This window comes from Heloderma suspectum, chromosome 8 (genome assembly GCF_057233095.1).
Source record: "Heloderma suspectum isolate Gila_16-S chromosome 8, 16-S_ref, whole genome shotgun sequence".
In the NCBI taxonomy this organism is placed as follows: domain Eukaryota; kingdom Metazoa; phylum Chordata; class Lepidosauria; order Squamata; family Helodermatidae; genus Heloderma; species Heloderma suspectum.
In genome coordinates this window covers 47,815,392-47,843,168 of record NC_139465.1, presented here as the reverse complement: position 1 = coordinate 47,843,168, position 27,777 = coordinate 47,815,392, and the positions used below count along the sequence as shown (strand labels likewise).

General features: G+C 45.2%; 1 protein-coding gene across 2 annotated transcripts in view; it reads left to right on the top strand.

The window, feature by feature from the left end:
- The window catches only part of LOC146339171 (leucine-rich repeat-containing protein 36-like), a 64,277-nt gene that overhangs the window by 24,310 nt on the left and 12,190 nt on the right, over positions 1-27,777 (top strand). The window contains exons 5-9 of one of the 2 annotated variants that reach the window (XM_084812466.1): positions 13,130-13,181; positions 14,221-14,688; positions 18,968-19,091; positions 22,963-23,122; positions 25,889-26,058. In XM_084812466.1, coding sequence (XP_084668592.1) covers positions 19,086-19,091; positions 22,963-23,122; positions 25,889-26,058 — 336 coding nt within the window. In that variant the 5' untranslated portion in view covers positions 13,130-13,181; positions 14,221-14,688; positions 18,968-19,085. Of the gene's footprint in view, positions 1-13,129; positions 13,182-14,220; positions 14,689-18,888; positions 19,092-22,962; positions 23,123-25,888; positions 26,059-27,777 lie in introns of those variants that run through there. The other variant, XM_084812465.1, reaches the window with a different exon arrangement.

Below are 27,777 nucleotides of genomic sequence, written 5' to 3'. Positions count from 1 at the left end.
TTGGTAACTAAAAGTACTTTCTATGAATGGCTTTATTCATATCCCTTGGATCCAGACAAATTCTTAGTTGATCTTTACCAGGGTTATCCGCAATCGCTATTGAATTTACCCATTCTGTAGGTTCTTCCACCTCAACAATCACACCCATTTGCTTCATTCTTCTAAGTTCTCTTTCTACCTTCTCCCTTAACTAAGGATGTACGAAAGTCACCTTTTTGCGGAATTGATTCACGGTGGGGGGGAGGTGCTCTGTCTCTCCCCTCAGAATCCTTGACAGGGGGGGAGGCAATCCGGTCCTCCCCCCCGGAATTCTGCCCGGCCAGCAGCAGCTCTTGGAGTAGCCGGCCAGGGCCGTCCGCAGCTGGCGTTCCGGCTGCGGACGGGCTGCTGCGGACGCAAATGGCGGCCACCGTAGCGGCCGCCATTTGCATCCAGTCAGGCTGCCATGATAGGCTACGTAAGTACTTACGTAGCCTATCACGGCTGGGCAAAAAAAACCAACAACAGCGTACGCAAATGGCTACGGCGGCCGCCATTTGCATTCCCTATTTTTCTCCATTTTATCTTACGTAAATATTTATGTAAGATAAAACGGCGGAAAAAAGGAGAACGCAAATAGCGTAGTGGGCGCTATTTGCGTTCCTTTTTTTCCCGCCGTAATAGCTTACGTAAATATTTACGTAGGCTAAAACGGTGGGGAAAAAAGGAACGCAAATAGCGCCCACTATGCTATTTGTGTTTCCCCTTTTTTTCGCTGTAATAGCCTACGTAAATATTTACGTAGGCTAAAACGGCGAAAAATAGGGAACGCAAATGGCCGCCATAGCCACCGCCATTTGCGTACACCTTTTTTTTTTTTCCCTTGGCTTGTCGTGATAGGCTATGTAAATACTTATGTAGCCTATCACAGGAAAGACCAGGATACAAATGGCTGTAGCAGCCGGTAAGAAGACCAGCCGCCGGAGCCGCCATCGTCCGGAACATCCGCCCCAGGTAAGCTTCGTCCCAGGGGGAATTCGCGGGGGGGGCGGGGGGGGAGGCCGTTCTGCCACGGATTTCAGGGGGCCGACTGCCAGTGCATTCGGCCTCACTGAAATCCATGGTGGAATTCTCCGCCATCCCTACCCTTAACATAACTGGAACTTTACGAGAAGCAGGCAGTACTGGTGTTATCTGTGGATTCGTTTTCATTACATACTGACCTGGCAAACATCCTAATCCCTGAAACACATCATGCAGGAATAAAGCAGCTTGACGCTTCTCACTTTTTTTGTCAGCTCCACTTGCTATACAATATAATTCAAATCCTTGCCTCCATTTTCTCCAATTTTCAGCTACATTACCTTCAAATAACAGTTTTTCTGGAGACTTCAACTGATCAATTTCCTTGCACTTCTGACACAATGTAATGTTTGGTGTTCTTGGGCTTAAACAGAACACTTCGAATACGAGGTTGCAAAGACAGCTTTTACTGAGTGAGTCACAATACATACTTACAGAATCAGATTAATCCTTTTATACCAATCAGTGTAACACTCAAATGAGTCCCCCCATACAACACAGCCAAATACAAACACATATCATTACAGTGGGGACTGAAGCTGGGACTTTCCACGTGCAAATCCCATGCTGTTAACACCGAGCTATGATCACTCCATTAATGAGATAGAGGTTGCTTTGGCATATTAAATCCCATCACAATATTTGGAGCATTCTAGCTCCCCAACCCTGCTCCCCACAAAACAGCCTTGTATGCTTCTCCAACCTGCTGGAAAAAGCATGGGGGGGGGGGAGATGTAGTAACCAAGCATAGTTAATTTAAGAACCTTTAAGCAATCTCAACTTATTATTTGAAGAATGACATCTTACTCCCTTTTGTAAATAATTCCCTTTAATAAACATTTAATTTTTGTTCGTTTTGAAATGTCTCTAGTGGTGGTGTTAACCCTATGCCTACACTACAGGAATCAAGGTACTGAATTTCTTTTAGATACAGAGGTTTTATTGTGGTAGTGGTTAAAGGTTTTATAGCTGAGGCAGCATTTCCTAATGGTGAGTCTAATTAAGAACTCTGTTAAGTGTGGCAGCGAGGCTCACAGATCCACATCTAAAAGTTGTTTTAGAAAAAGAAACGTAGGTGGCATAACCCACACACATTGTTCCATCGCATGTGGTGGCATTGGCAAGATAACCTACAGTGTTTCTCTCACGCATGGCTTTTAGAACTACATTCATTGACTGCTACAGCATCTATCTGGAACAAGCCCAGAAACACAGAAGTCTATAGAACAAACACCGAAGTTTCAAGAATGCATATTTTCTTCACACGTTATGATATGGTGACTCTTGTCACATGTTGGGAAACTGAGCGTGACTTGGAGCATCTCTGTCTATGATTAGATCAATAATTTTAATAAGGAATGGAAACGGTAACTATGTTGTGAATCTTACCAAGGGGATTTTTTTTTTTAAATTCCCCCATGGCTTCAAAATTTCCAGAAGCTTACATCTCTAGACTTCTTATAAAAGTAGTCCTATAATGTAGTTTTTTAGAAATCATTTTTGGGGGAGTAAAGGCAGGGTAGCAATATATGAGCACCTTGTCTTAAACATTTTATTCAACATTCTTAAAGAAATATTTCATTGTCCGAAGTTGTTCATTTTGGAGGTGGGATGGGTCAAAAATTGGTCCTATGGGGAAAAACAATATTTTTTCAGGGGAGTTTCCAGGTCTTCACATTTCTTGAGGTCTTGCAGGGTTTGAGTTTGCCCCATATGCTTTTCCATATCTACATGAAACTGCTGGGAAAGATCATCCAGGGATGCAGAGTGGGTTTTCATCAGTATAGAGATGATTATCAGCTCTAGATCTCCTTTCCATCATATTCTGGGGAGGCAGTGGAGGTCCTGAATTGGTGTTTGGAATCGATGATGGACTCAATAATAGTGAACAAACTGAAATAAAATCTGGCCAAATGGGTGCTATCTGTTTGGAAGCCTACTGGTCCTGTTCTGGATGGGCTTTTACTTCCGTTAGAAGATTAGGTTCGTAGCTTGGGATACTCCAGGATTGGCTGTGGCCAAGAATGCCCTTGCTCAGCTTTGGCTGATGCACCAACTGCTTGTGTTCCTGATACGGCCAGACCCGACCGTGGCCCTACATGTATTAGTTACATCTCAACTGGAGTACTGTAATGCGCTCTATGCGTTGCTAAAACAGCTCAGAACTTTCCATTAGTGTAGAATGTTGCTGCTGCTGGAATATTGACTGAGGCATAGTGCTGGGGCCATGTGGCCCCCTTATTGTCTCAGCTGTACTGGGTTCATTTCCGAGTGCAATTCATGGTGTTAGTTACTACCTTTACAACCCTAAATGGCTTGGGACCTGGCTACTTGAAGGACTCTCTTCTTCCATTTGAACTGGCCTGTCCTTTAAGATAAGCTGCTGCTTATCTGGCATGCCCCTCTTGCATGTGCCATTGCCTTCAAGGGCATGGTTGGTCAAAAGGAGCGTGAGGGCTTTTTCAGTAACAGTACCCCATATAATTATTAGTTTGGTTTTTCATGTTTTTGCTGAAACTTAGCGTGTTTCTGTGTTTTAATGATTGCTTATTTTATGTTTATTTTGTAAACTGCTTTGAGCAACTCCTTTTTTGGAGAGGAAAGGCAGGGTAAAATTTTGTAAATGAATAATAAACAAAATAAAGTCATTTTGTTCTAAAGAAATCCAACCCCCCTCTTGCCTGAATTGACAGTTGCTATTCTTTGCCAAATACTGGAAATCTGACAAAAGGCCAAAGAAGATAAAACGGCTCTGGGAAACCTGCGAACAAGTGAAGCTGGTAAAACTTGACAGTTTGACAAAGAGCCATAGGAAAACATCAGGGAAGTATACATACTTGGAGACTAGACATAATATATGTATAATATGGAGGAATAGAATGGTTCTTTGTCCCAGAGTGCCAGGTATAATCTGATTCCTGCAGCATCTACCAGAAACTCATTTATTCAGTCTGCAGTCTCCATCTTGACCCTGAGTCTAAGCTGCAGAACTCATGATGGCCACAACATCTGGCCTACTTTTTCTACTCTGTTGGTGTGTCTCCCCCCCCCCTTTTTTTTTTATTTATTTATACCATCCAGCCTGATGAAGAGTTCTGGGGAACTTGAAAGCTTACACACTCTTTTGTGGCTTTATGTAAAGTATTGTCCAACTGTGGATTTTTTAATTTTAACCTGGATTTCCTGAAATCATAATAAATCGCTTATTGATTGTATTTTTTATTTAATGCATTTATGTATATATTTTTAATTTTGTACGCTATGGATATAGGGATATGCTAAAGATATTTAAAGTTAAAGATTTTTATTTTATAAAACATAATGAGAAATTGTTTTAGCTGCAAAGAGGAACCCTTCAAAGAGAAATCCAGTAGTTCACCTCCCCCCTGTCCACCCCTCCCCCCACATACCTCCTCATGGAACAGGAACTGATGGGGAGAGAAATCTCATGGCTTCTAGTAGACTGTGTAGACGACATAGGATTTTTCAATTTCTGGGAACTGAGCTCGGAGGCAGTGGCATGGTTCTTCCCCGTCTGCGCTCACATAAACACAGTGCAGAGCAGGCAAAAAGGGGGCGTTCTCAGGGGAGGGGAGGAGACCGTGGAAGCCTAGTTACGGCACTTATGCACCATGCAGCCTCCCCCCGCCCACTCTGAAGTGCCCAGCTAGACAGCCAAAATCGACAGAATGTGCAGGAGAGGATTCCCTCAGTGCTCCGCCCACCCTGCATTGGATAGTTGGCCGCCTCCGACTTTGGAGGCAGTCTACTATCCCAATAGGATTGCTCCCTGAGGGTTGATTCAGGAACGCTATGATGAAGAGAAAGAAACAAATAGCTGAGAAGCAGAATGCTTTAAAAGAAAATGGCAAGGAGAAAACTATTAAAGGGCCAGTTTCAGGGGAAAGTGGGCTCCTTGATGAATGGGAATTACTTCCAAGTAATTATATAGTAGGTTCTTGACAGCAGACATACACTGCCAGATTTTTACTGGGAATATAGCCTTGTATTAAGTGCTGCATGGAACCAATGTTTGAATTCTGTTTCCAGCTGACTGTAGCGAAGCAATGCTTCAGGAACACTAAAGGGTTCTAGTGTGGAAGCAGCTTTGGAAAACAGTGGTCATGAAGCAGAGTTGCCTTGGGCTAGGAGGCAATTTACAAATACACAACCACAGTCTGGTCTTTGCCCCACTCAAAATCAACAGAGGTTGAAGAGAGATCCACAGTTGGCTACAGAATCGGATGCAAAGAGTGCTTATCAATGGGATCTTCTCAAACTGGGCAGAGGTAACGAGTGGGGTACCGCAAAGCTCAGTCCTGGGCCCAGTGCTCTTCCATATTTTTTTAATGACTTGGATAAGGAGGTGCGGGGAATGCTGATCAAATTTGCAGATGACATAAAATTGGGCAGGATAGCTAATACCTTGGAAGACAGAAAATTCAAAGTGATCTGGATAGGCTGGAGCACTGGGCTGAAAACAACAGAATGACATTTAATAGGGATAAATGCCAAGTTCTGCACATAGGAAAAAGAAACCAAATGCACAGTTACAAGTTGGGGGATACTTGGCTCAACAACACTACAAGTGAGAAGGGTCTTGGAATTGTTGTCGATCACAAGCTGAACATGAGCCAACAATGTGATGTGGATGCAAAAACGGCAAACACTATTTGAGGCTGCATTAATAGAAGTATAGCTTCCAAATCCCAGGAAGTACTAATTTCCCTCAGCACTGAATAGGCCTCATCTGAAGTACTGTGTCCAGTTCTGGGCACCACACTTTAAGAAGGACGCAGACAAACTCGAGAGGGTTCAGAGGAGGGCAACGAAGATGATCAGGGGACTGGAAACAAAGCCCTATGAGGAGAGACTGAAAGAACTGGGCATGTTTAGCCTTGAGAAGAGAAGACTGAGGGGAGATATGATAGCGCTCTTCAAGTACTTGAAAGGTTGTCACAGAGAGGAAGGCCAGGATCTCTTCCTGATCATCCCAGAGTGCAGGACACGGAATCATGGGCTCAAGTTCCAGGAAGCCAGATTCTGGCTGAACATCAGGAGAAACTTCCCAACTGTTAGAGCAATATGGCAATGGAACCAATGATCTAGGGAGGTGGTGGGCTCTCCCACACTGGAAGCATTCAAGATGAAACTGAACAGCCATCTGTCGGGGTGCTCTGACTTGGATTCTTGCATTGAGTACGGGGTTGGACTCGATGGGCTTGCAGGACCCTTCCAACCCTACCATTCTGTGATTCAACCACATGGTTTTGGTGGTAGGGGGTGTTCCTTGGGGTGGGAGACAGTTTGGGTAGAGGAGCGTGCGATACTCAAGGATGTCTTCATTCTTTGGCTTGCCACTGTAGGGAAAATACAATGAGGAGTCAAGTGCTAGCTCAAGAGAGCTTTGCAGCACCCAATTTGGATACAGAAAGCAACAGAACATGTGCTGGTAGGTTGTATGACTCTGTGACATTGAACATCATCAAAGGGGGAGCTTCCCCTGTGCAGTCACCATTGAAACAAATCATTTTATTTCAGTTGGCAATTATTTCAGCAGGGTTTACACAATGAGTATGTCAGAAAGGAAGGGAACAGAAATAAACAAGGAAGTTCTTCATGTACTTTCCAGGTTGCCACCACCCGTACAGTCAAATAATGTAACTCCAGCCCCACCCACCAGTTTAATTCACCTCTGTTGGTGTAAATATGAGAGTTATATGAGTGTGGGGTGGATATATATCTGGGAAATGGTGCAGGGGAAAAAGGTTAACCCCTCCCATTCACCCAACTTCAGGGACCCAATCCAAATCAGCCCCCCTCTGAGCTGCAAAGAAAAAGACATCAGGAGATCCAATCTCTCACCTTGTATTCCAGTTTAGAGTGCTGAAATGACAATTCTAGAAATAAAGACGTTTCCAAAAGGACATGAGATGTAACAAAAGAAGATCCCTGAAGTTGGATCAGACCAAAGGTCCGTCTAGTGCAGCATCCTCTTTCCCACAGTGGCCAACCAGATGTCTCCAGGAAGGTCATAAGCAGGACACAAGGGTAACAGCCTTCTACTTCTGTTCCTCAGCGATTATTGACATCATGAGAAACATGTTGCGTCTCATAATGGAGGTAGTCTAAGAAGGTCACAGAGAGCTGGGGAAAGCTACCTTTGTCAGATACTGGCCTTCCTAAGGGGCAGTAGTCCATCTTGCTATGACTGACTTTTCTTTCACCCCAAATCCGAACCCCTCTTCCTGAGGGGCAAAAGTACATGGGTTGATCGTTGTTTCACCCCTGCTCGATATCCTAAAGCAGGTTGTGCCATTGCATCAATTTTGTAGGCAAGTTCCTCCAGATGTACAACCAAGTTTGTATTAAGGGTCTTCAGTTGGAGTTAGCAAGAAGCTATGCACCCTGGATTGCCCACTGCATCTTCTGCTAGAAGGGTGGAGAGAAGGGCATTTAATTTCTAGTCCAAACCTACTACATGATGCCTTGGAACTTCTCGTGTCATGTAGGATATCACCTACCTGCCTGTCTTAACACCGAGGACAAGTCTTTTTCTCTGGATCTATGGATGTTGTTAATAACCCTGTGGTTAATTAAGCTGATGTGTTCTAAATAGTCTTATATCAACCAAGTTACTGTAAAAAGTGTGTGCTAACCATCTGGGGGAGTTGGGTGGGCAGAGACTGGAAGCTGGCAGAGTTGTAACTTAATTTGCCAGTTAGAGCTCTTCTCCATAATACTTGAGTCCTACTACCCTTTGGCTCTCTTCACACCTGGCGTTTTATCCCACTACAAACTGATCCTTTTGATTCCGGATCCTTTCTGGGATTTAGACTGGCCCTGTATACAGGCATCTCTCATAATGTTTCCCTCCTTTTCATGGCTGCACAGAAAAATCAAGACAGGTTCCTGTAACATGATTGATGGCTCCGCCCATCCCTCCACTCCTCCACAGCGGAGGGAAGTCAGAAGCCGTTGTAGTGACTTTAAAGGTGGAGGGAATCAAAGGAGCGCCTCCCTCCCTGGCATGTGTGCAAAGGAGCGGGGGGGGGGGCTTGTTTTCATCTCTTAACTTGTGCTCTACTGTTTCCTCGCAGCCCCCAGGAAAGCTACAGCTTACTTCTGAGTAGACATAAGATTGTACTGTAAGTCTGCACCCCTCGGCACACTTACTTGGGAGTAAGCCCCATTGAACTTAATGGGGTACTCTGACTCAACGAAGGACATCAATTCTGAGCTTGGTGGGGAGGGGGATCAGATCTGTCTCCCTTCATTGCCCTCTTCCCCCTCCAATCGAGAAATGTGCTCAAGCATTTACATGGCAGGCATGGAGAGAGCGCAGCCCACAACCAACCAGACACAGCAGTTTCTTCCGCTATTAGAGAATTTCATGGCGCTCCTCTTCTATGGGCTGGAAAAAATACATTTTGTGTGTGTGTCTGGGGAAAACATGGGATAGGCTGGGAAAAATGGCAGGAGATGCCCTGGAGGTTCATGGCATCATGTAAAGAGCCCACAAACTTCCATGAGGGAGTCATCTCAATAGCAGGATAAAAGCTCTGTATGAAGAAGCCCTTTAACTCAATAGGTTGCTGCTGCTGTTGAATCTTTGGGTGTTTTAATTTGAAAGTATATCTAGGTGTTCTGGCTGTACCACTAAGCCCTACAATCTAGTGGCATAACAGGAGCAACTAGACACCTGTTTAATTCAGTTTACCTAGTGACCCCCTGGGCTGCCAGGGTAAGGAGAAGGGCGAGGAGTCTCTGAAGGACACTCAGTATGTCACAAGGAGCCTCTTGTAAGAGTGGAATAGAAATGGACAGGCACCAACAGTGTAGAAGACCCAAATGGCTTGCCTTTTAGTTCTAGGTCGTCCAGAACAGTACAGTGAGTGGCAATAGTTATTTCTCCTTTTAATGCAGAATCAAGAACAAGCTATTTAGCTTCTCACCATATGTCATACCATGATGAGAAAGACACTTCATCAGTTCCCATGCTGCAGGCCAGCAAGTCAGCCAAAGAAAACAAGCACCATAATCTCCAAAGGCACATACCAGTAAGCAGACTTTGGCAGATGCTTTATTCTGTAAACAAGGTTCCTGTTGCTTAAGATAGAACTCTCTCCCTTATAGTCGCGTTAGCTCTAGCAATAGTTGTCTTCATATTGAGAAGGTGGTCTTTCCTTCCCAACATTATGCCAATCCATTTTTTATATCAGTTTGTAAATATAAAATGTGTAATATTCATGAACCCTGCTCCTTTTGCTAATACCATTAGGGTTGGTTCATTATATGACTGAAACATATGTGGTCATGTTTTGTTGTTGTTGTTGTTGTTCAGTCGTTCAGTCGTGTCCGACTCTTCGTGACCCCATGGACCATAGCACGCCAGGCCTTCCTGTCCTGCGCTCTCTCCCGGAGCGTGCTCAAGTTCATATTCATTGCATCCGTGATGCTATCTAGCCATCTCATCCTCTGCCGTCCCCTTCTCCTTCAATCTTTCCCAGCATCAGGGTCTTTTCCAGGGAGTTTTCTCTTCGCATTAGGTGGCCAAAATATTGGAGCTTCAGCTTCATTATCTGTCCTTCCAATGAGCACTCAGGGTTGATTTCCTTTAGGATGGACTGATTTGACCTCCTTGCAGTCCAGGGGACTCGTAAGAGTCTTCTCCAGCACCACAGTTCGAAAGCATCGATTCTTCGGCGCTCAGCCTTCCTTATAGTCCAGCTCTCACAGCCATACATTACTACTGGGAAAACCATAGCTTTGATTAGACGGACCTTTGTCGGCAAGGTGATGTCTCTGCTTCTTACTATGCTGTCTAGGTTTGCCATAGCTTTCCTCCCAAGGAGCAAGCGTCTTTTAATTTCATGGCTACAGTCACCGTCTGCGGTGATCTTGGAGCCCAAGAAAGTAAAATCTGTCACTGCTTCCATTTCTTCCCCTTCTATATGCCAGGAAGTGATAGGGCCAGATGACATGATCTTAGTTTTTTTAATGTTGAGTTTCAAACCAGCTTTTGCACTCTCCTCTTTCACCCTCAACAAGAGGCTCTTGAGATCCTCTTCGCTTTCTGCCATTAGGGTGGTATCGTCAGCATATCGGAGGTCGTTGATAATTCTCCCGGCAATCTTAATTCCGACCTGTGATTCATCCAACCCGGCATTTCTCATGATGTACTCTGCATATAAGTTAAATAAGCAGGGTGACAATATGCAGCCTTGTCGTACTCCTTTCCCAATTTTGAACCAATCGGTTGTTCCATGTCTGGTTCTTACTGTTGCTTCTTGACCCTCGTACAGGTTTCTCAGGAGACGGGTAAGGTGGTCTGGTACTCCCATCACTTTAAGAATTTGCCACAGTTTGTTGTGATCCACACAATCAAAGGCTTTAGCGTAGTCAATGAAGCAGAAATAGACGTTTTTCTGGAATTCTCTTGCTTTCTCCATGATGCAGCGAATGTTGGCGATTTGATCTCTAGTTCCTCTGCCTCTTCGAAACCCAGCTTGTACTTCCGGTAGTTCTCGGTTCGCATACTGCTGAAGCCTAGCTTGTAGGATTTTGAGCATCACCTTGCTGGCATGTGAAATGAGCGCAATTGTGCGGTAGTTTGAACACTCTTTGGCGTTGCCCTTCTTTGGAATTGGAATGTAAACTGACCTTTTCCAGTCTTGTGGCCACTGTTGAGTGTTCCAGATTTGTTGGCATATTGAATGCAGCACTTTAACAGCATCATCTTTTAGGATTTTCAATAGCTCAGCTGGAATACTGTCATCTCCGCTAGCTTTGTTGTTACTAATGCTTCCTAAGGCCCACTTGACTTCACTCTCGAGGATGTCCGGCTCAAGTTCAGTGACCGCACTATCATGGCTATCAGGGACATTCAGATCTTTCCTGTATAGTTCTTCTGTGTATTCTTGCCACCTCTTCTTAATCTCATCTGCTTCTGTTAGGTCCCTGCCTTCTTTGTCCTTTATCATGCCCATCTTTGCACAAAACGTTCCCTTGAGATCTCCAATTTTCTTGAAGAGATCTCTAGTCTTTCCCATTCCGTTGTTTTCCTCGATTTCTTTGCATTGTTCATTTAAGAAGGCCTTCTTGTCTCTCCTTGCTATTCTCTGGAACTCTGCATTCAGTTGGGTATATCTTCCCCTTTCTCCCTTGCTTTTCGCTTCCCTTCTTTCGTGAGCTACTTGTAAAGCCTCATCAGACAGCCACTTGGCTTTCTTGCATTTCTTTTTCTTTGGGACGGATTTTGTTGCTGCCTCCTGAACAATGTTACGGACCTCCATCCATAGTTCCTCAGGCACTCTGTCTGTCAGGTCTAATCCCTGAAATCTATTCCTCACCTCCACTGTATATTCAGAAGGGATATGACTGAGGTCATACCTGAACGGTTTAGTGGTTTTCCCGACGTTCTTCAATTTAAGCCGAAATTTTGCAAGAAGCAGCTCATGATCTGAGCCACAGTCAGCTCCAGGTCTTGTTTTTACTGACTGTATGGAGCTTCTCCATCTTTGGCTGCAAAGGACATAATCAATCTGATTTCGATATTGACCATCTGGTGACGTCCATGTGTAGAGTCGCCTCTTGTGCTGTTGGAAAAGAGTGTTTGCTATGATCAGCATGTTCTCTTGGCAAAACTCTATTAGCTTTTGTCCTGCTTCATTTTGTACACCAAGGCCATGCCTGCCTGTTATCCCGGTGATTTCTTGACTTCCTACTTTAGCATTCCAATCCCCTATGATGAAGAGGACATCTTCTAAGGGATTCTTGCCCACAATAGTAGATATGATGGTCACCTGAATTAAATTCGCCCATGCCTGTCCATTTTAGTTCGCTGATTCCCAAGATGTCGATGTTCAATCTTGCCATCTCATGTTTGACCACCTCCAGCTTACCTTGATTCATTGATCTGACATTCCAGGTTCCTAAACAATATTGTTCTTTACAGCATCGGATTTTCTTTTCACCGCCAGACACATCCACAGCTGAGTGTCCTTTCAGGTTTGGCCCAGCCGCTTCACTCTTTCTGGCGCTACTTGGAAATACCCTCTGCTCTTCCCCAGTAGCATATTGGACACCTTCCGACCTGAGGGGCTCATCTTCCGGCGTCATCTCTTTTAGCCTTGTGATACGTTCCATGGGGTTTTCTTGGCAAGAATACTGGAGTGGGTTGCCATTTCCTTCTCCAGTGGACCACATTTTGTCAGAACCCTCTGCCATGACCTGTCCGTCTTGGGTGGCCCTGCACGGCATAGCTTATGGCTTCACTGAGTTACGCAAGCCCCTTCGCCACAACAAGGCAGCTAACTAAAGGCAGGAAACTCTGGACTGGTTTACATGACCAGAATTACAGAAATTACATGCTGTGGGTCTATATGAGAGCTTCAAACATGAGTACATCAAAGATACTCATATACACCTGTCACACATGTTACATTATAGGCATTTTGGCAGGTGTGTATGCCTTTGTGACACTGTAGTATTGGCATATAGAATAGCTGGGGGAGGGGTTACTACTCTTGCCCGCCACATAGTCTGGTGAAAAAACTCACAATAACCCATGGTTTTGGCTTCACATATAATGACAACCCATAGTTTAAACAACACAAAGTTCACAACCCAACAACAAACCATGGGTTCTCTTTCTAGGTTGTTGGCATGGCTGGGTTTGCATATCATGACAACCCAGAGGTTAAATAAACCATTGCTTAGTGTTATATGTGAACCAGGTCACAGAGGCTGTTTTCAGCAGCTGTCTCTGGTTTTTGTGTTTCTTTTGTAGTTATTATTTTGGAACCTCATGCCTTTTGTAATGTCTAGGACTGCCCTGAGATCTACACCCTCCTGGCTCAAACACTATGACCAAAATGGGGAAAGTCCTGGGGCAAGACACTGAAAAGCATGATGCTCAGGACATACGTATAGCAAAGCTGTGCAAAAATCTACTATGACATGCTCTAGGTTGGGGATATTAATTTTCATTCATATTTGAAAGTAGGTTAAATACATTAATAACTCTGATCATTGTATAGAATACTAACTTTGTAATATTTTACAGCTAGACAATGCAAATGCAAGACAGTTTCTGAGTCACAACTCCTTGGACAATGGTGAGTGTGTCACTTGTTCACTCTTCCCACCTGAGAAAAATTATGTTCATTCTCAGCATTTGGAGTCAGAATTCTCCTTTTAGTTCCTGTTGTTGCTATATCACCACTTCTCACAAAAAGCAGAAGTGGTGCTAGTCATTATGGCTATACATTACCTCCAGTACTGGAGGCAATATGCCTCTGCACTCCAGTTGCTGAGGAACATGACTGGGATGGTCCTCTCACACTTATGTCCTACTTGTGGGCTTCCTAGAGGCAGCTGGTTGGCCGCTGTGTAAACTGAGCACTAGACTAGATAGACCCTTGGTCTGATCCAGCATGGTTCTTTTTTTGTTCTTACATTTAGTACTCATCTACTTCTTCCCAGCAAAGTTTATTAACTACAAGCAAGCTATAGAACTGCAAAGGTGTTGCAAGGGCCAATCAAAACTCCTCTATGAAGCAACTCCCCTATGAAGAAAAGTTACAACATTTGGGAGATTTTAGCTTAGAAAAAAGGCAAATAAGAGCAGACATGATGGAGGTGTACAAAATTATCCTTGGTATGGAGGAAGTGAATAGGGAACAGTTTTTCTCCCTCTCTCATAATAATAGAACCCAATGGGGTCATCTCATGAAGCTGAGTGGTGGGAGATTCAGGACAGGTAAAATAAAGGACTTCTTCAATGGAATTTGCTACCACAAGTTGTAGTGATGGCCAACAACTTCAAAGGCTTTAGAAGGGGATTCATGGAGAATAAGGCTCTCAGTGGCTACTAGTCTTGATGGCTATATGCTACCTCCAGTATCAGAGGCAGGACATCTCTGAATAGGACTTGCTGGGGAACATGTCCTGCTTGTGGACTTCTCATTGGGTCCTCTGGTTGACCACTGTGGGAATAGAATTCTGGAGTAGATATATCTTTGCTCTGATCCATCAAGGCCCTTCTTATGTTCTTGTGTTATTAAACATCTTGTGATAGTTATAAACAATCAATTACGCATTATTTGTATTGTTAATGATGTCAGTTAATTCATGTACTTTGGTTGTCCTTTGTAGAACAGAAGCCACTTTCCTCAGCCTTGCAAGCACAAGCTTCCTTGCGCTCCCAAGTGAAAAGCAGACCTGGGTCTGGTAAGGGAAGATTTCGGGTGTCCTTTTCTGAAGACTTCTCTCCAGGCCAAAGAGAAACAGGGCACAAGCTGGATATTCTTGACCTCAGCGAGGATGTTTCTCCAGTTAGGAGACTGAATCTGAATGATACTGGGAAGAACAACCCCTATGAGTTACCCAGAGACAACAGGCCAGATAGTTATGAGTATCTGCACCTGCCATCTTCTGCTCATCGCAGGGAGCTGGTTAAGAAACTTTACAGTGACAGGAAAGCAGCAGATTATCTCTGTAATTACACCTCGAGGCTTGCTAATGAAGTCCTGGTTGCTCCCCAGTCCTTCTGTGGAGATTTCTTGGGACAGCACTTGGAAATGGATTCAGATCATGCAACTAGTCCTTTGAAGCACAATTCAGGTAAAGCCTGACAACTGTCTGAGTGCATTTGTTTCTTGGTGCCTAACTTCTCAAGATTCTGCATATCTGTGTGGGGCGACTTCCCAAATCAGTAAGCAGTACATGGAAACATTCTTCATTTCCTCCAAGTATCCTGCCTTAGTCTCTCTGAAGGAGAAAAATACTTTGTTCTCTTGCCCTCTCTGAGCCACCCAAAATTTCAACTTCCTGACGATACTGAGAGTTTCTTTTAGTCCTGTCATTTTTCACATACAGATGTTCAACAGTACAACTGTTGCTAAAAAAATCAGGTACAGAGAAAGGCATGAGGGCAAAAAACTGGAGCAATTAAAGACATGAATGGAAAAAAAGAAAAGAGAATTAGGAAAAGAGTTCTGTCATGGTGGTGACTTTATTGATCTGCCCTTATGCCCTTTTTGGCATGGTGATGTATTCTTCTGAACCGTTAGGTGGTGGGATTGCAGTTCACTGCACCTTGGCTGAACCTGTGCTTCAAAGATTTTTTCACAAGGGGATGATTGTGAATGCTCTACATGTTGGAGCTGGGGTGGCCAGATGCAGAAGAGGACAAGGCTCTATCTTGCACCTGGAAGAGGGCATTCAGTTCCACCTGCTGAAATTCTCTCTTCTACACCATCATTAAAGGTGCAGGAGCCTTATCCTCTTTTGCATCTTACCACCCTTGTGAGACCATTCAGAAGGACTGCTTTGCCACACCAAAGTTGCAGAGAAACTCTTTCATCATCAAAAATAATGAGAATCTGCCCTTTTAACTGTGCAGATGGGCACATTATAAATATGCAGAGAAGTCAGTCAAGAACATCAGTCAGAACATCAGTCAAGGTAGGCAGGTTCAGGACCATGAGACAGAACCCCAGATGTAGCTTGAGCCCCCTTTTGAATATCATAGATACAATATGCTTTGCTTACTACCCGGTCATGAAGTTTTCTCCCATTCTGTGAACTGCTGGCCAGGACAGTTTTCAGTTCTCTAACAATAGGACAGGTAGCAGAGAGGGCCTCCCTTTATTTTGTTGGTGTATAGCACAGACAGATTTAATCCTGGTGACATTAATTTGGCTTGTGGCATTCTCTCCCGTTCCTAACCAGCCATCTAGGTCAGGACTGAGAGGGCCAATATGGCCCTGTGCAGTTGCCTGTGCTTAACCCCCGTGAGGGGGTTCCCCACCCCTCATCCCTGTTAGCTTTACTGTTAGCCTTACTGCAGCCCCACTGGCCAGATGAGGGAGCACATACAGACTTGAAGCCCTGGTCGGGGCGGTGGGGGTGGAGGACCACCCAAGGGCTGCAGAATCCTCCCACTGGGACTCAGGTCCAGAAGACAGACAGCGGAAGTGAGCAGTTAACCTATTAACCTCCATTACCATCCAGTGGTGAAGCAGACAAAGATGTCATTGAGCAGCATCAGCAAAGGAGGGAGTTCTCAAGGCAAGACAAATCAACAGGGGCAACAGTCTTTATGTTTTAGCAGTGTTCCTATGCGGCTGATGGTTATGAATTCCTAGTTCCTTGTTCCAAGTTCCCATGAAAATTTCAGACAACTGAGTGAGCTTCCTCAATAAGAAAGGGAAGGTTGTGATGCCCCGGCTGCCATCTCCTATATCTCTGTGGGCAGGGGACTAAGTCCGTTGAGATCCACAAGAATGACTTCTAGTCACAACTGTTGTTTTTGGTCGATAATTGCTAGTAATTGCTAGTATATGTTGAAATGAATAACAAACTGGGGGTGTGCACCCCACAAGTAAGCTTGGGGCCACCACAGATAATATACCCATGCCTTAAGGAGAGTGTGTTCTATGAGATGCTGCAGCATCATGTCTGGCCCAGTGCTTCATTTGGGTGCAAAACACTATGAACCATATTGCCCCCATGTGAACAATAGCCAAAAAATGTATAAATGAGTAAGGAAGTTGGACTGTGACCTCCACAATAAGCCTTGGGCCACCCTAAATCATGATAGTTTGTAGGCTAGGGTGTCTGGCATGCAGTTTGTACAACTCAGCCCTGCCAGAACAAAAATGTGGCACCCGACATAGGAAACGGCATCACCTAATGCTTGATTGTGGCTCTGGAGGCAGACATGGGAAGGGAAGGGTTTGGGGCTCTTCACTGAGTTCCATGGAAGTGTCTTAATGTACATCACCTCCTTTGCCAGCATAAAGTTACTTCGTCAGGAGGGGCAGGACGGGAATCTTAGGGAGTGCAGAATACCAGCGAAATCCTCCTCCTCTTCCGTGCCTTGTTGCCCCATTTTCACCTCTACGCCAGCAGAGTTGTGCTGGCCCTGGGGTTCCACTGACAGAAGATTCCAGTATAGTGCTGGTGCTACACCAGCATAGATCTCCAACACCAGCATATCTTCAGGATTTGCAAGTGCAAAAAGGTTTATTTGGCAACCCATACCACTCTAGCGGGCATAAGAGAAGTATAGGATTGCATTCTTTTTGTCCAGTGTTGTTGAACTGTGAGTAGTTACTGTTACTCGGATCCCCTTCATTTTCAATACTTGGCTCCAACAGCCATGGGACCCATTTTGAAGGGACCCATATATTTGCCATGTAGTGAGTTGCCCCATCATGTCTGGGCAGCGTCTTCCAGTCTTCTGTCTGTGGCTGCTGCTTTCTTTCCACTTCCTGGTTCACAATGAACATGTGGGTGATCCATTGAACATATGGAGGGTTTTGACATGGCCACCAGAATTTTGAATCAGGATATGGTGGGCCTAAATTCCATTTTTGTTTCATTTATGTTCTAACGGTGGCAGGAAGTCAAGAACAAATGGCAATTTGTTTTCAGTCTAGGCAGTTTCCATGGGAAATTGGCTAATTTAGATCACCCTTCCCCAGTTGGGTGTCCTTGAGGGGTGTTAGGCAGCAACTCCCAGGTTGGAGAAGGCTGACTGAGAGTGTTGAAATGACGGGCATTCATTCATACCAGTGAAGGGAACCCTGGCTCAGCGGCCAGTCCTGTCACTTCCACCCATGTTTTGGATGAGCAGTCAGCCTTCTAAAAAAAAATCAAGTGCTGCTTAATTTATCTCTTCATTTGACACCTTATAAAGCAAACCTTTTTTTAAAGTGCAAAACTTATCTGAGCAGGGCAAGGTGTCTTGGTAGCATCACGGGCATCAGCCTATCAGCATTGTGCAGAGTCACTGTACAGAATCACTGCAAACTTGCAGAATCACTTTTTCAGAGCTCAGTCCTGAAAAGGAAAGATACGTGACTATGTAAATTTGTTACTAGTATTGTACATCACCTAGAGTAGCCGGGTAACTGGCCAGATGGGTGGATAATAAACCAAATAAATACATTCAGACTGACCGCAATGTGGACACTTCAGAGCTTCCCCCACCACTGTGATGCATATCTCCCACTCCCCACCCCCCACCCCACCTGCTTATTAGGTGTTCCATTTGGCCTGAGGTGACTGGTTTCTGCTGTTGCAGACCTGGGAGGTATCCAAATAAAACAGAGGAGTGTGCCTTCATCCCCCTGTAAATCTGCGTTCATCCCCCCGTCACCTTCCTCAGAATTATGGCTACTAAAACTGTAAGTGGAATACTCGAGATGGTGCAGACCTTTGAGGTTCTTCAGGCACACTGAGTATCCAAAAGGTAGAAAGCAGTGTTCAGGCCTTGCATGCAGGGAACTTGAAGCATGCAATGAGTCCTGGGCGGGAGGGTAGGGGAGTGAGCGAGCTTGATGGCCCTGAGCTGCTTGCAGGAGCTTGTGCTGGGTCTCCACCCAGCAAAAGCCTTTGCAAGTCTGTCAGCTGCCCAAATGCCCACTCTCCACCAGCTGGGAGCTTGTGACCACAAGCCTGTTAGTGGGCACAGAGCCCCACAGTGCTTTTCATGCTAGGTGCCCTGCTGTCTTAAGCCTGCAGGCAAGCAGTAGAGGGTCTTCATGACATTCTTTGCTCCAAACAGTATCTGGATGTTCATTTTATTATAATAATTCCACTCCCTCCTGTGATGTTGGAGGGGTTGAACCTGGCTGGTTGCTCATGGTTGGGAATATATTGATGTATTTATTTGAAAACCATATACCCAGCCTGTTTTCACCAAGTGAACTCAAGGCAGCTTACAAAGCCTAGGCTCATAAACGTATCTCATGAGTAGGATGAGCCTGTCTTTCTTCCATTAACTGATCCAACTTCCACAAACTGCAGATTTCCTGTCAAAGCACCATCCTTGGTTGAGCGAGGTGCCACTTGAGAATTCACAGTCAGTGTCAACACTAATGTCTGTGTCTAGGAAAGGGCGAGACCCTCCAGCCAGCCGCTCTCTTAGCCCTTCAAGAGTGGAGTTTAAAAACATCAACAGCCAACAGACTCCAGTGACCCTGATAAAGCATTGCTTCAAAGAGCCAAACATGAATGTGAGTACTGTGTTCCGTATGAGGGGAAGGGGGCACATGGACAATTGTGGGTTGGTCCTGCTCATAATGAAGTATGAGTGATGTAAGCTCTTGTATGGCTATTAATCATTCCTATACTATTTTTAATGCTCCAAGTGCCACCACTGTCGATTGAAATGGGTCTAGATGATCCGTATCATCCAGATGATTATCTGATTATACAACCCTGCCGTACTGCTTTCCCAATCTTAAACCAGTCCGTTGTTCCGTGGTCTGTTCTTACCGTTGCTACTTGGTCGTTATACAGATTCCTCAGGAGGCAGACAAGATGACTTGGTATCCCCATACCACCAAGAACTTGCCACAATTTGTTATGATCCACACAGTCAAAGGCTTTAGAATAGTCAATAAAACAGAAATAGATGTTTTTCTGAAACTCCCTGGCTTTCTCCATTGTCCAGCGGATATTGGCAATTTGGTCTGTAGTTCCTCTGCCTTTTCTAAACCCAGCTTGTACATGTGGCAATTCTCGTTCCATGATTTGCTGGAGTCTACCTTGCAAGATCTTGCACATTACCTTACTGGCATGTGAAATAAGTGCCACTGTTCGATAGTTTGAACATTCTTTGGTGCTCCCCTTTTTTGGTATGGGGATATAAGTTGATTTTTTTCAATCTGTTGGCCATTCTTGTGTTTTCCAAATTTGCTGGCATATGGCATTCATCACCTTGACAGCATCATCTTGCAAGATTTTAAACAGTTCAGCTGGGATACCGTCGTCTCCTGCTGCCTTGTTATTAGCAATGCTTCTTAAGGCCCATTCAACCTCACTCGTCAGGATGTCTGGCTCTAGCTCACTGACCACACCGTCAAATCTATCCCCAATATTATTATCCTTCCTATACAGATCTTCCGTATATTCTTGCCACCTTTTCTTGATCTCTTCTGCTTCTGTTAGGTCCTTGCCATCTTTGTTTTTGATCATACCCATTTTTGCCTGGAATTTACCTCCGATGTTTCTAATTTTCTGTAAGAGGTCTCTTGTCCTTCCTATTCTATTATCTTCTTCCGCTTCCGCACATTGCTTGTTTAAAAATAATTCCTTATCTCTTCTGGCTAACCTCTGGAATGTTGCATTTAATTGGGCATATCTCCCCTTATCACTGTTGCCTTTTGCTTTCCTTCTTTCTTGGGCTGCTTCCAGTGTCTCAGCAGACAGCCATCTTGCCTTCTTGGTTTTCTTTTTCTTTGGGACGTTTTTTGTTGCCGCCTCCTGAACAATGTTGCGAACTTCTGCCCATAGTTCTTCCGGGACCCTATCTACTAAATCTAGTCCCTTAAATCTATTCTTCACCTCCACTGCATATTCATGAGGAATATTAGTGAGCTCATATCTAACTGATCTGCGGGTCTTCCCTATTCTCTTTAGTCTGATTCTAAAGTGTGCAATAAGAAGTTCATGATCTGAACTACAATCAGCTCCAGGTCTTGTTTTTACCAACTGCATAGATGTCCGCCACCTTTGGCTACAAAGGATGTAGTCAATCTGATTTTGGTGTCGACCGTCTGGTGAAGTCCATGTATAAAGTCATCTCTTAGGTTGTTGGAAGAGAGTGTTTGTTATGCACAGTGAGTCGTCTTGGCAAAATTCTATCAGCCTATGTCCTGCTTCATTTTGTTCTCCTAGACCATGCTTGCCTGTAATTCCAGGTGTCGTTTGACTACCCACCTTAGCATTCCAGTCTCCTGTAATGAAAATATCATCTTTGTTTGGCATACTATCCAGTAGGTGCTGCAGATCCTCATAGAACTGATCTACTTCTGCTTCTTCAGCATCTGTGGTTGGGGCGTATATTTGGATCACTGTGATGTTAAATGGCTTACCCTGAATTCGAATAGGGATCATTCTGTCATTTTTTGGATTGTATCCAAGCACTGCTTGAGCCACTTTATTATGCATTATGAAGGCTACTCCATTTCTTCTGTGGTCCTCTTGTCCACAGTAGTAGATCTGGTGGTCATTTGATGTGAAGTGGTCCATTCCAGTCCATTTCAGTTCACTGACACCCAAAATGTCTATATTTAATCCTGACATCTCCCCAATAACCACATCCAATTTGCCCTGGCTCACAGATCTTACATTCCAGGTTCCTATGGTGTGTTGATCTTTGGAACATCGGATTCGTCGTTCACCACCAGCACCATCGGCTGCTAGCCGTCCTTTCGGCTTTGAGCTAGCTGCGTCATCACATCTGGGACAAGTTGAACTTATCCTCTGTTCCTCCCCAGTAGCATTTTGACCATCTTCCAACCTGGGAGTCCCATCTTCCGATGGTATACCGACATATCTCTGGTTGTACTGATCCATTTAGTTTTCATGGCAAGAATACTGGGGTGGGTTGCCGTTTTCTTCCCCAGGGATCGTATTTAGTCTGACCTCTCTGCCATGACCTTCCCATCTTGGGTGTCCCTTCACGGTTTAGCTCATGACGTCACTGAGGTGCTCAAGGTCTAGCACCACAACAAGGTAACGATCTCCTTTGCTGGAGGGATGCGATGCTAGCAGAGAAATAAATTCTCTTTGCTGCCCTTGCCACCACAGAGTCTGTCTCCAATTAGACTCTAGCCCGTGTTCAGTATGATGTGTCCAGGTTTTCCTCCATTGGTGCTTTAGTTGTTGTCCCTCCTACTTCATTGTCCTCAGCTCCCTGTTAAACGAGAGCTGATCGAGCTCCACCAGTGGGGAGATGATGCCTAGGAGTAATACTGTCAGCTGCCCTGGCCATTTCCGTATTCCACGGGTCAACCAAGGCTTCAACAGTACTGCTGACTAACAAGGCAGGAAACTCCCCAAGAACATTCAGGAAGCAGTTCAGATCCATCAAGTGCCTGGGGCAAACCATTTCAATTGATCCACCACCCCTGTGGAGGCCCATACTGGCAGCCAGTCTAAGGGCATCTCTACACCAGCCTAAAATCCTGCATTTAAAACGGGGCTTTCTGCTTCCATTTTAAATGCAGAATCGCGACTCCCTTTTTCACCCGCTTCCTTTCCCCCCCTTCCCCACTTCTTCTCCCCGTATCTGAGTCTTCCATATCTTTCACTGATCTCACTCCTCTTCTTGCTGCTTTTCCTCTTTTTACAGAGGGAACGCAAGCGGAACACAACAGGGTAATTTGATAGCTCATTATCTGCGATCTATTTAAAAACGGAACAAAGGGCATTTAGTGCAGGAGATGCCTTGGAGGTTCACAGCATCATGTAAAGATCATGCAAACTTCCATGAAGGAGCAATCTCAATCGCAGGATAAAAGCTCAGTGTGAAGAAGCCCTAAACCTAACTAGAAAGTGACCCGTCCATGACAGTGGAATCACGTGTAACTTCTCCACCTTCAGAACAGCAGGTCAACCCAAATGTATGGAAAAGAAACAAAGAGACCCTTCCTGGGAGTAAAGTCTAGGCTGGCAAACACCTAAGAGAAGCTTGTGTACAACTCAGAGTAGGCCTGAAACTCTGATAATTCTACATTCTCTCTGTCTCTGTCTCTCTGTCTGTCTGTCTGTCTCTCTCTCTCTCTCTCTCACACACACACGCACTTTTTCTAAATGCCTACTTTTTGTGTGTGTTTTTACTTGAAATTTCAGGGGAAAGTTATGGTTATGTCCCCTCCCTTTCTCTTTTAATTCCAAGCCACAAAGTTGACAGAACAAAATCCACAGAATGTCCATGACCTGTTTGAGAGACAGTATCTCATACGTTGTTGGAAATTCCCTTTTACTCTGGAGTCATTATCTTTGAACATGCACACATTTTAGATGTTTGTCAAAATGCCTTCATACAGATATGGCAGATTTTTGCCTTTACCTTTCTTTCTCTCTCTTTCTCTCTAGCATTGTTCCAGAGAACAGAGCAATGTCCGGCTCTGGACAGAAAGTCCCAACAGCACAGAGAAAGGTTCTCTTGTCATTGTGGTCTTGCGGCAACTCCTGGAACTAGTGGATCGCTACTGGAATGGATCGGGCTCCCTTCTCCTCAACAAGGATTTTATCGGTATGCTTGTTCAGACTCACACCATATTCATAAAGTGCCCAACACCACCTGCCTTTCAGAGATGGGGAGAAATTCCACCAGACATGCCACCACCTGGCCCAGTGGCAGCTGGGTCCACTGGGGAGGCAGGGCAGATGTCAAGACAGCCAACGAGTGGAGCCAAGAGTAGTCTGAGCTATCAGCAGGGGAAGCCAAGGGCAACGAACCACAAGAAGGCAAACAGGCTAAAAGGCCTGTCATTTGACCAGAATCCTGGATACAAGGCGGGGGTGGGGGTCTGATCGCCACAGCACAAAACCAACTGCTACAGGTGCAAGAGCCTCTTTTGCCTCTGACCACCCTACCGCTCTTTCTCACTCACGCTCACGTGCAAATACTTGTCTTTAGGGATCTTTCTTAAGGGTGGAGAGTAAGAAGAAAGGAGGAGAAGGGCAAAAATGGAAGAGTAAATGAAGAAGAAAAAAAGTAAAGAGGAAAATGGCCACCTCTCTCTCTCTCTCTCTCTCACACACACACACACACACACACACACACTTAAAAGTCACAAACCACTGTACCTGCTGCCGCTTCCCACCAGTATACCTGGATCGTGCTCCCACGACAATGGAAGGAGAAGCTAACAGAGGAGCTCTGGATTTTTTAAAAAGGAATTGGCTTTGCTGTGAGCAGGGCTCCACAAGCAGGTTCTCCAGAGCAATAAAAATCGCTTCACAGAACATACTTCCTGGTGGGTGTGGGGATTGGCATGAATGTCATCTGACTGGCAGGGGCTACTCAACCAGTAAGAGAGGCTTCCCCCTCTCCCCCCCCTTTCTCCTTTCCCTGAAAGTCCAGATGCACTTGCATTTCAGGAGCAGCCCTCACTGAGCACAATGGGAGTTATTTCTGAGTAGACACACATATGCTTGTGCTGGGAAAGAGCAGTAAACACAAAGACAGAAACCAGCCCCCATTTTAACTTGCAGGATCTCTATAAGGAAGGGTGGAAGTAGTTTCTTCCTAATGCAATAAACCAAACAAAGGAGAACTGGAGCCTTGAGAACACACTGTGCCTTGTCAATTGAGGGGGTTCTCTGTAAGTTCTGTGGGCATTAAAAGGGCAAGCCTCATTCAACACAATGGGAGGAAACACCCCTTTTGTCAAGGGCTCCTTGGAGGTCTCTCTCAGTCTAATCCAGTAGCCAAGTCCAGACACAGACAAAGGAATTCCTTTCAAAGCTTTATTCTTCTTTTATAACTTAACAACTATACTGATTGCAACTAGATCTGAGCAGCACAGTACCTATGCCCTACGTTGGAACAGTTGGTCCCCGTTTGAAAGGGAATTACTGGCAGACCCCTGAACTTAAGGACTAGGGAGAGTCCCTCCCCTTGGATCCTCTGGGCACAGCCGTTGTTTGCGCGCCAACCTGGCATTACGCCTCCTTTCTGCGCCCTCCATCTGGCGCCGCTCTCTGCGTCTGCGTCGCGCATCCACCAAGTCTGCTATCTGTGCCTGGTCACTCCCTGGACTGCTAACTAAACTAGGAATGCGGGTGGGAGGAATCTCCGTCAGCTGTTGGTCCTGGGAAAGAGGAGCGTGCTCCTCTCCCAGGAGCGACTGCTCTTCCTCAGAGTCAGAACTACTCTGGGATTCTATGGGCTCAGTGTCCACCCTGACACCTTTGTAGCCTGTTGCTGTGCTTGATCACAGTAACAGGGCGGGGGATTACTTCCAATGTGCGCAACTGAGAGAGAAGCCTCCCAACGAGCCCCAGTCTTTCTATACTGTTGTTGCGCTTGATCACTGTAATGGGGGGGATTAATTACTTCTGATGTGGGCATTTGGGAGAGAAGCCTCATTGAGCACAATGTTACTTCTGAGGAGACACTAATTGGTTTGTTCTGGGAATTACAGGGGTGGGAAACAGGAAACATCCCTTGACCGGGATCAGGGTGAAAGGCACACCCCTGGGCAGGGCTAGCACACCCGAGGTCAATTCAGGGGTTGGGGCACACAGCAACTCTACTGCAGAGAACCCAGCTTGAGGAAAAGAATTGGACTTTGAGCAGTCTCAGGAAATCCGGTTTCTCCCTGATAAGCTCAGGGGCGGCTGCTGGATGGCCACAACGTCATGTATCCCTAACACCCTCCACACGCAGCCAGCTCAGAGTAAATTGCTAGTGGAAATAGCCCCGTGGCCTGGTCACATCCTGTGGTCTTTGGCCTTGAGGACTGAGTGACTGTGGCGGCAGTGGCAGCAAGCAACCTAACTAATTGAGTGCGTCCTCACAAAGAAACACACAGCTATGTCCTATTTGGCTCAGGGGCATAACTGGTGACCAGTCTCAGCAATATTGGGGTAAATAGTTGAGCACTCCTCCAGGATGCCCTAAGGCAATTTTCCATTGAGAACCACCCCCACCCCTGGGGTAATTGTAGCCAAACCTGGACCACTGAGAAACAAAATTATGTTTGGAAGAACCCTGAAGTTTTCAGAAGTGCAAAAAATCTTAAGGAAAAATACTGTCCCATCCTGTCCCCCCGTCCCCCGGCCTCAAGTAGCCCTCTGAGGATTGAGAATGCTCATTAGTTACAGAATGTGAGTTGCTTGTTGGTGGAAAAAAAAAATGGGAAGGAGAGTGGAATGGAATGTCCTGTTAGAGGAGCATGGCTGGAGCACTTGGCATGGCAGCATTCTCTCACTTCATATTTCTAAAACTCCTAAAATGTATCTCTGATCAACTTGGATATTGAACCCTGCTTGTATTTATGTTGTCCTGTAGCTCCAGCACGAGACTTGCTCACATATTTGATGGCTGCTGCTCCTTCACAGCAGGAGATTTACTCAGCTAGCATAACCACTCCAGGTCCAAATTCAGCAGGAATCAATTACAGGATTCCCAGAGAACAACCAGAATATTCTCAGCACTTGAACAGTGTGGACAAACCTATGGTATGTGCCTTCACCCTGGATTCCCTTCTCTTGTCATTAGATAAAATAACTAGTGGTGCCCCTCACGTTTGCTCTGTTTTATGAGAGAATCTTTACTCTTGTATAGTTGAGGTGGATTGGTGGATTTTGGACCATCCAGCTTAGAGGCTATGACATCTGTGGGTCATCATCAGCTTGGCCAAACCCATAACAAAGGTTTGTTGGCCTTTGTTGAGGCCAAACCCATAACGAAGCTCAGAGATGCCAAGTCTTGCCATAAAATAAACACCATGATATTAGCAACATTATTTGGTTCCGTGATCTCACGCACAGACACCTTCTCATGGGTCAGGTTCCATATGAGGTCACTCCTTCCTGTACTTTGGCTGTATCACAGCCTGATTTTGAACAATGTAGACCTGAAGGTGCAGTTTCTTGAGAAATAAGTCCTACCTAACATGCTGGGAACCACAATTTGGGCACAGGAGAGGGACACCAACTGGAATGCTTGGTCATCACCACAGCCCTGAGTATCTGGGGACGGGGTACAACCCTGGAACAAGATGAGATCCAGCACATCAGTCCCCAAATGAAGGCGCCTGCGTGTCCATATCCTGGAGCTGTGAGCAATAAGGTTGGCTCTTCAAAGGCAGACTTAAGTGACAGAGCGGCAAGGTGTCTGGAGCCAGTTAGAGAATGGGATATATGAGCCATCGGGGTGACCAGTCTCGGGGATTGCACAAGGAAGCAGCTCCTGTGTGCAGTAGACAGAATGCCTGTTGTCTCAGAAAACTATACAAGAGAGTAGAAAACCATACATGACTCCTACTGACAGGGAGTTAGACCCAGGGAACGAGCCCTGAAAAGCAAGACTTTTCATAGGATTGCAAGATGGCATCTGTTTGCCACTTGAAACAATGGGGAGACCTCTTTAGTTCAACACATTGCAAGGTCTCCCTTGCAATCTGGGACAGATACACTCTCACACTACTGCTTCCAGGGTGGCTTCATGTGTCCCTGCCCTCCCTCTTATCCCCACTGCCATTGCCAAGAGCCAAGATTACATTAAGGACATTGGGCAGGCCCAGTAGACAGGAGGGTTTCCCAATCTAGTCAGAATGGGCCTCAGTCATCCCTACTGTGTATATGGAGTTCATAAAACAATTCAGTCATAAAACTGGTGTGGCTGAGTGAATATATTTAGGTATGACATTATTTTAATACGTGGTTTAAACAGTAGTAAAGGATAGATTTTTGTAATGGCCATTAAGATATTCCTATAAAAACCCATTAACTCAAGTGCCTTTCCTGCCAAAAAGATGGCAGCCAGGCTCGCTTTTCTCCATCCTCTGGGCTCTGAGTAGGGATAAATCTGCAACGGATTCAAATGAGTTTGGATTTCTAAGAATCCATGTGGATTCTGCAGACTTGCGGACTGTTTTTCACTTTGGGGGGATTTGCGCTAATGCACATTAGTGCTAGTTCACATTAACTAATATGCATTAGAGCATTTGCACATGTGCACATTAGCGCTAATGCACATTGGTGCAAGTAGAATGACATTCTGGTTTAAAATATCTGATTCCGTCAATGAGTGGACGATGGCACAAAAGTCACCTGACAATCCGCAAAACACAGACAGAATGGTTTTAATAAAATCTGCACATCCCTAGCTCTGATTTAGCCTTACATGTTCATTTCACAAAGTCCCAAACTTGGGAGCTAAAGTCATGTGTCCTT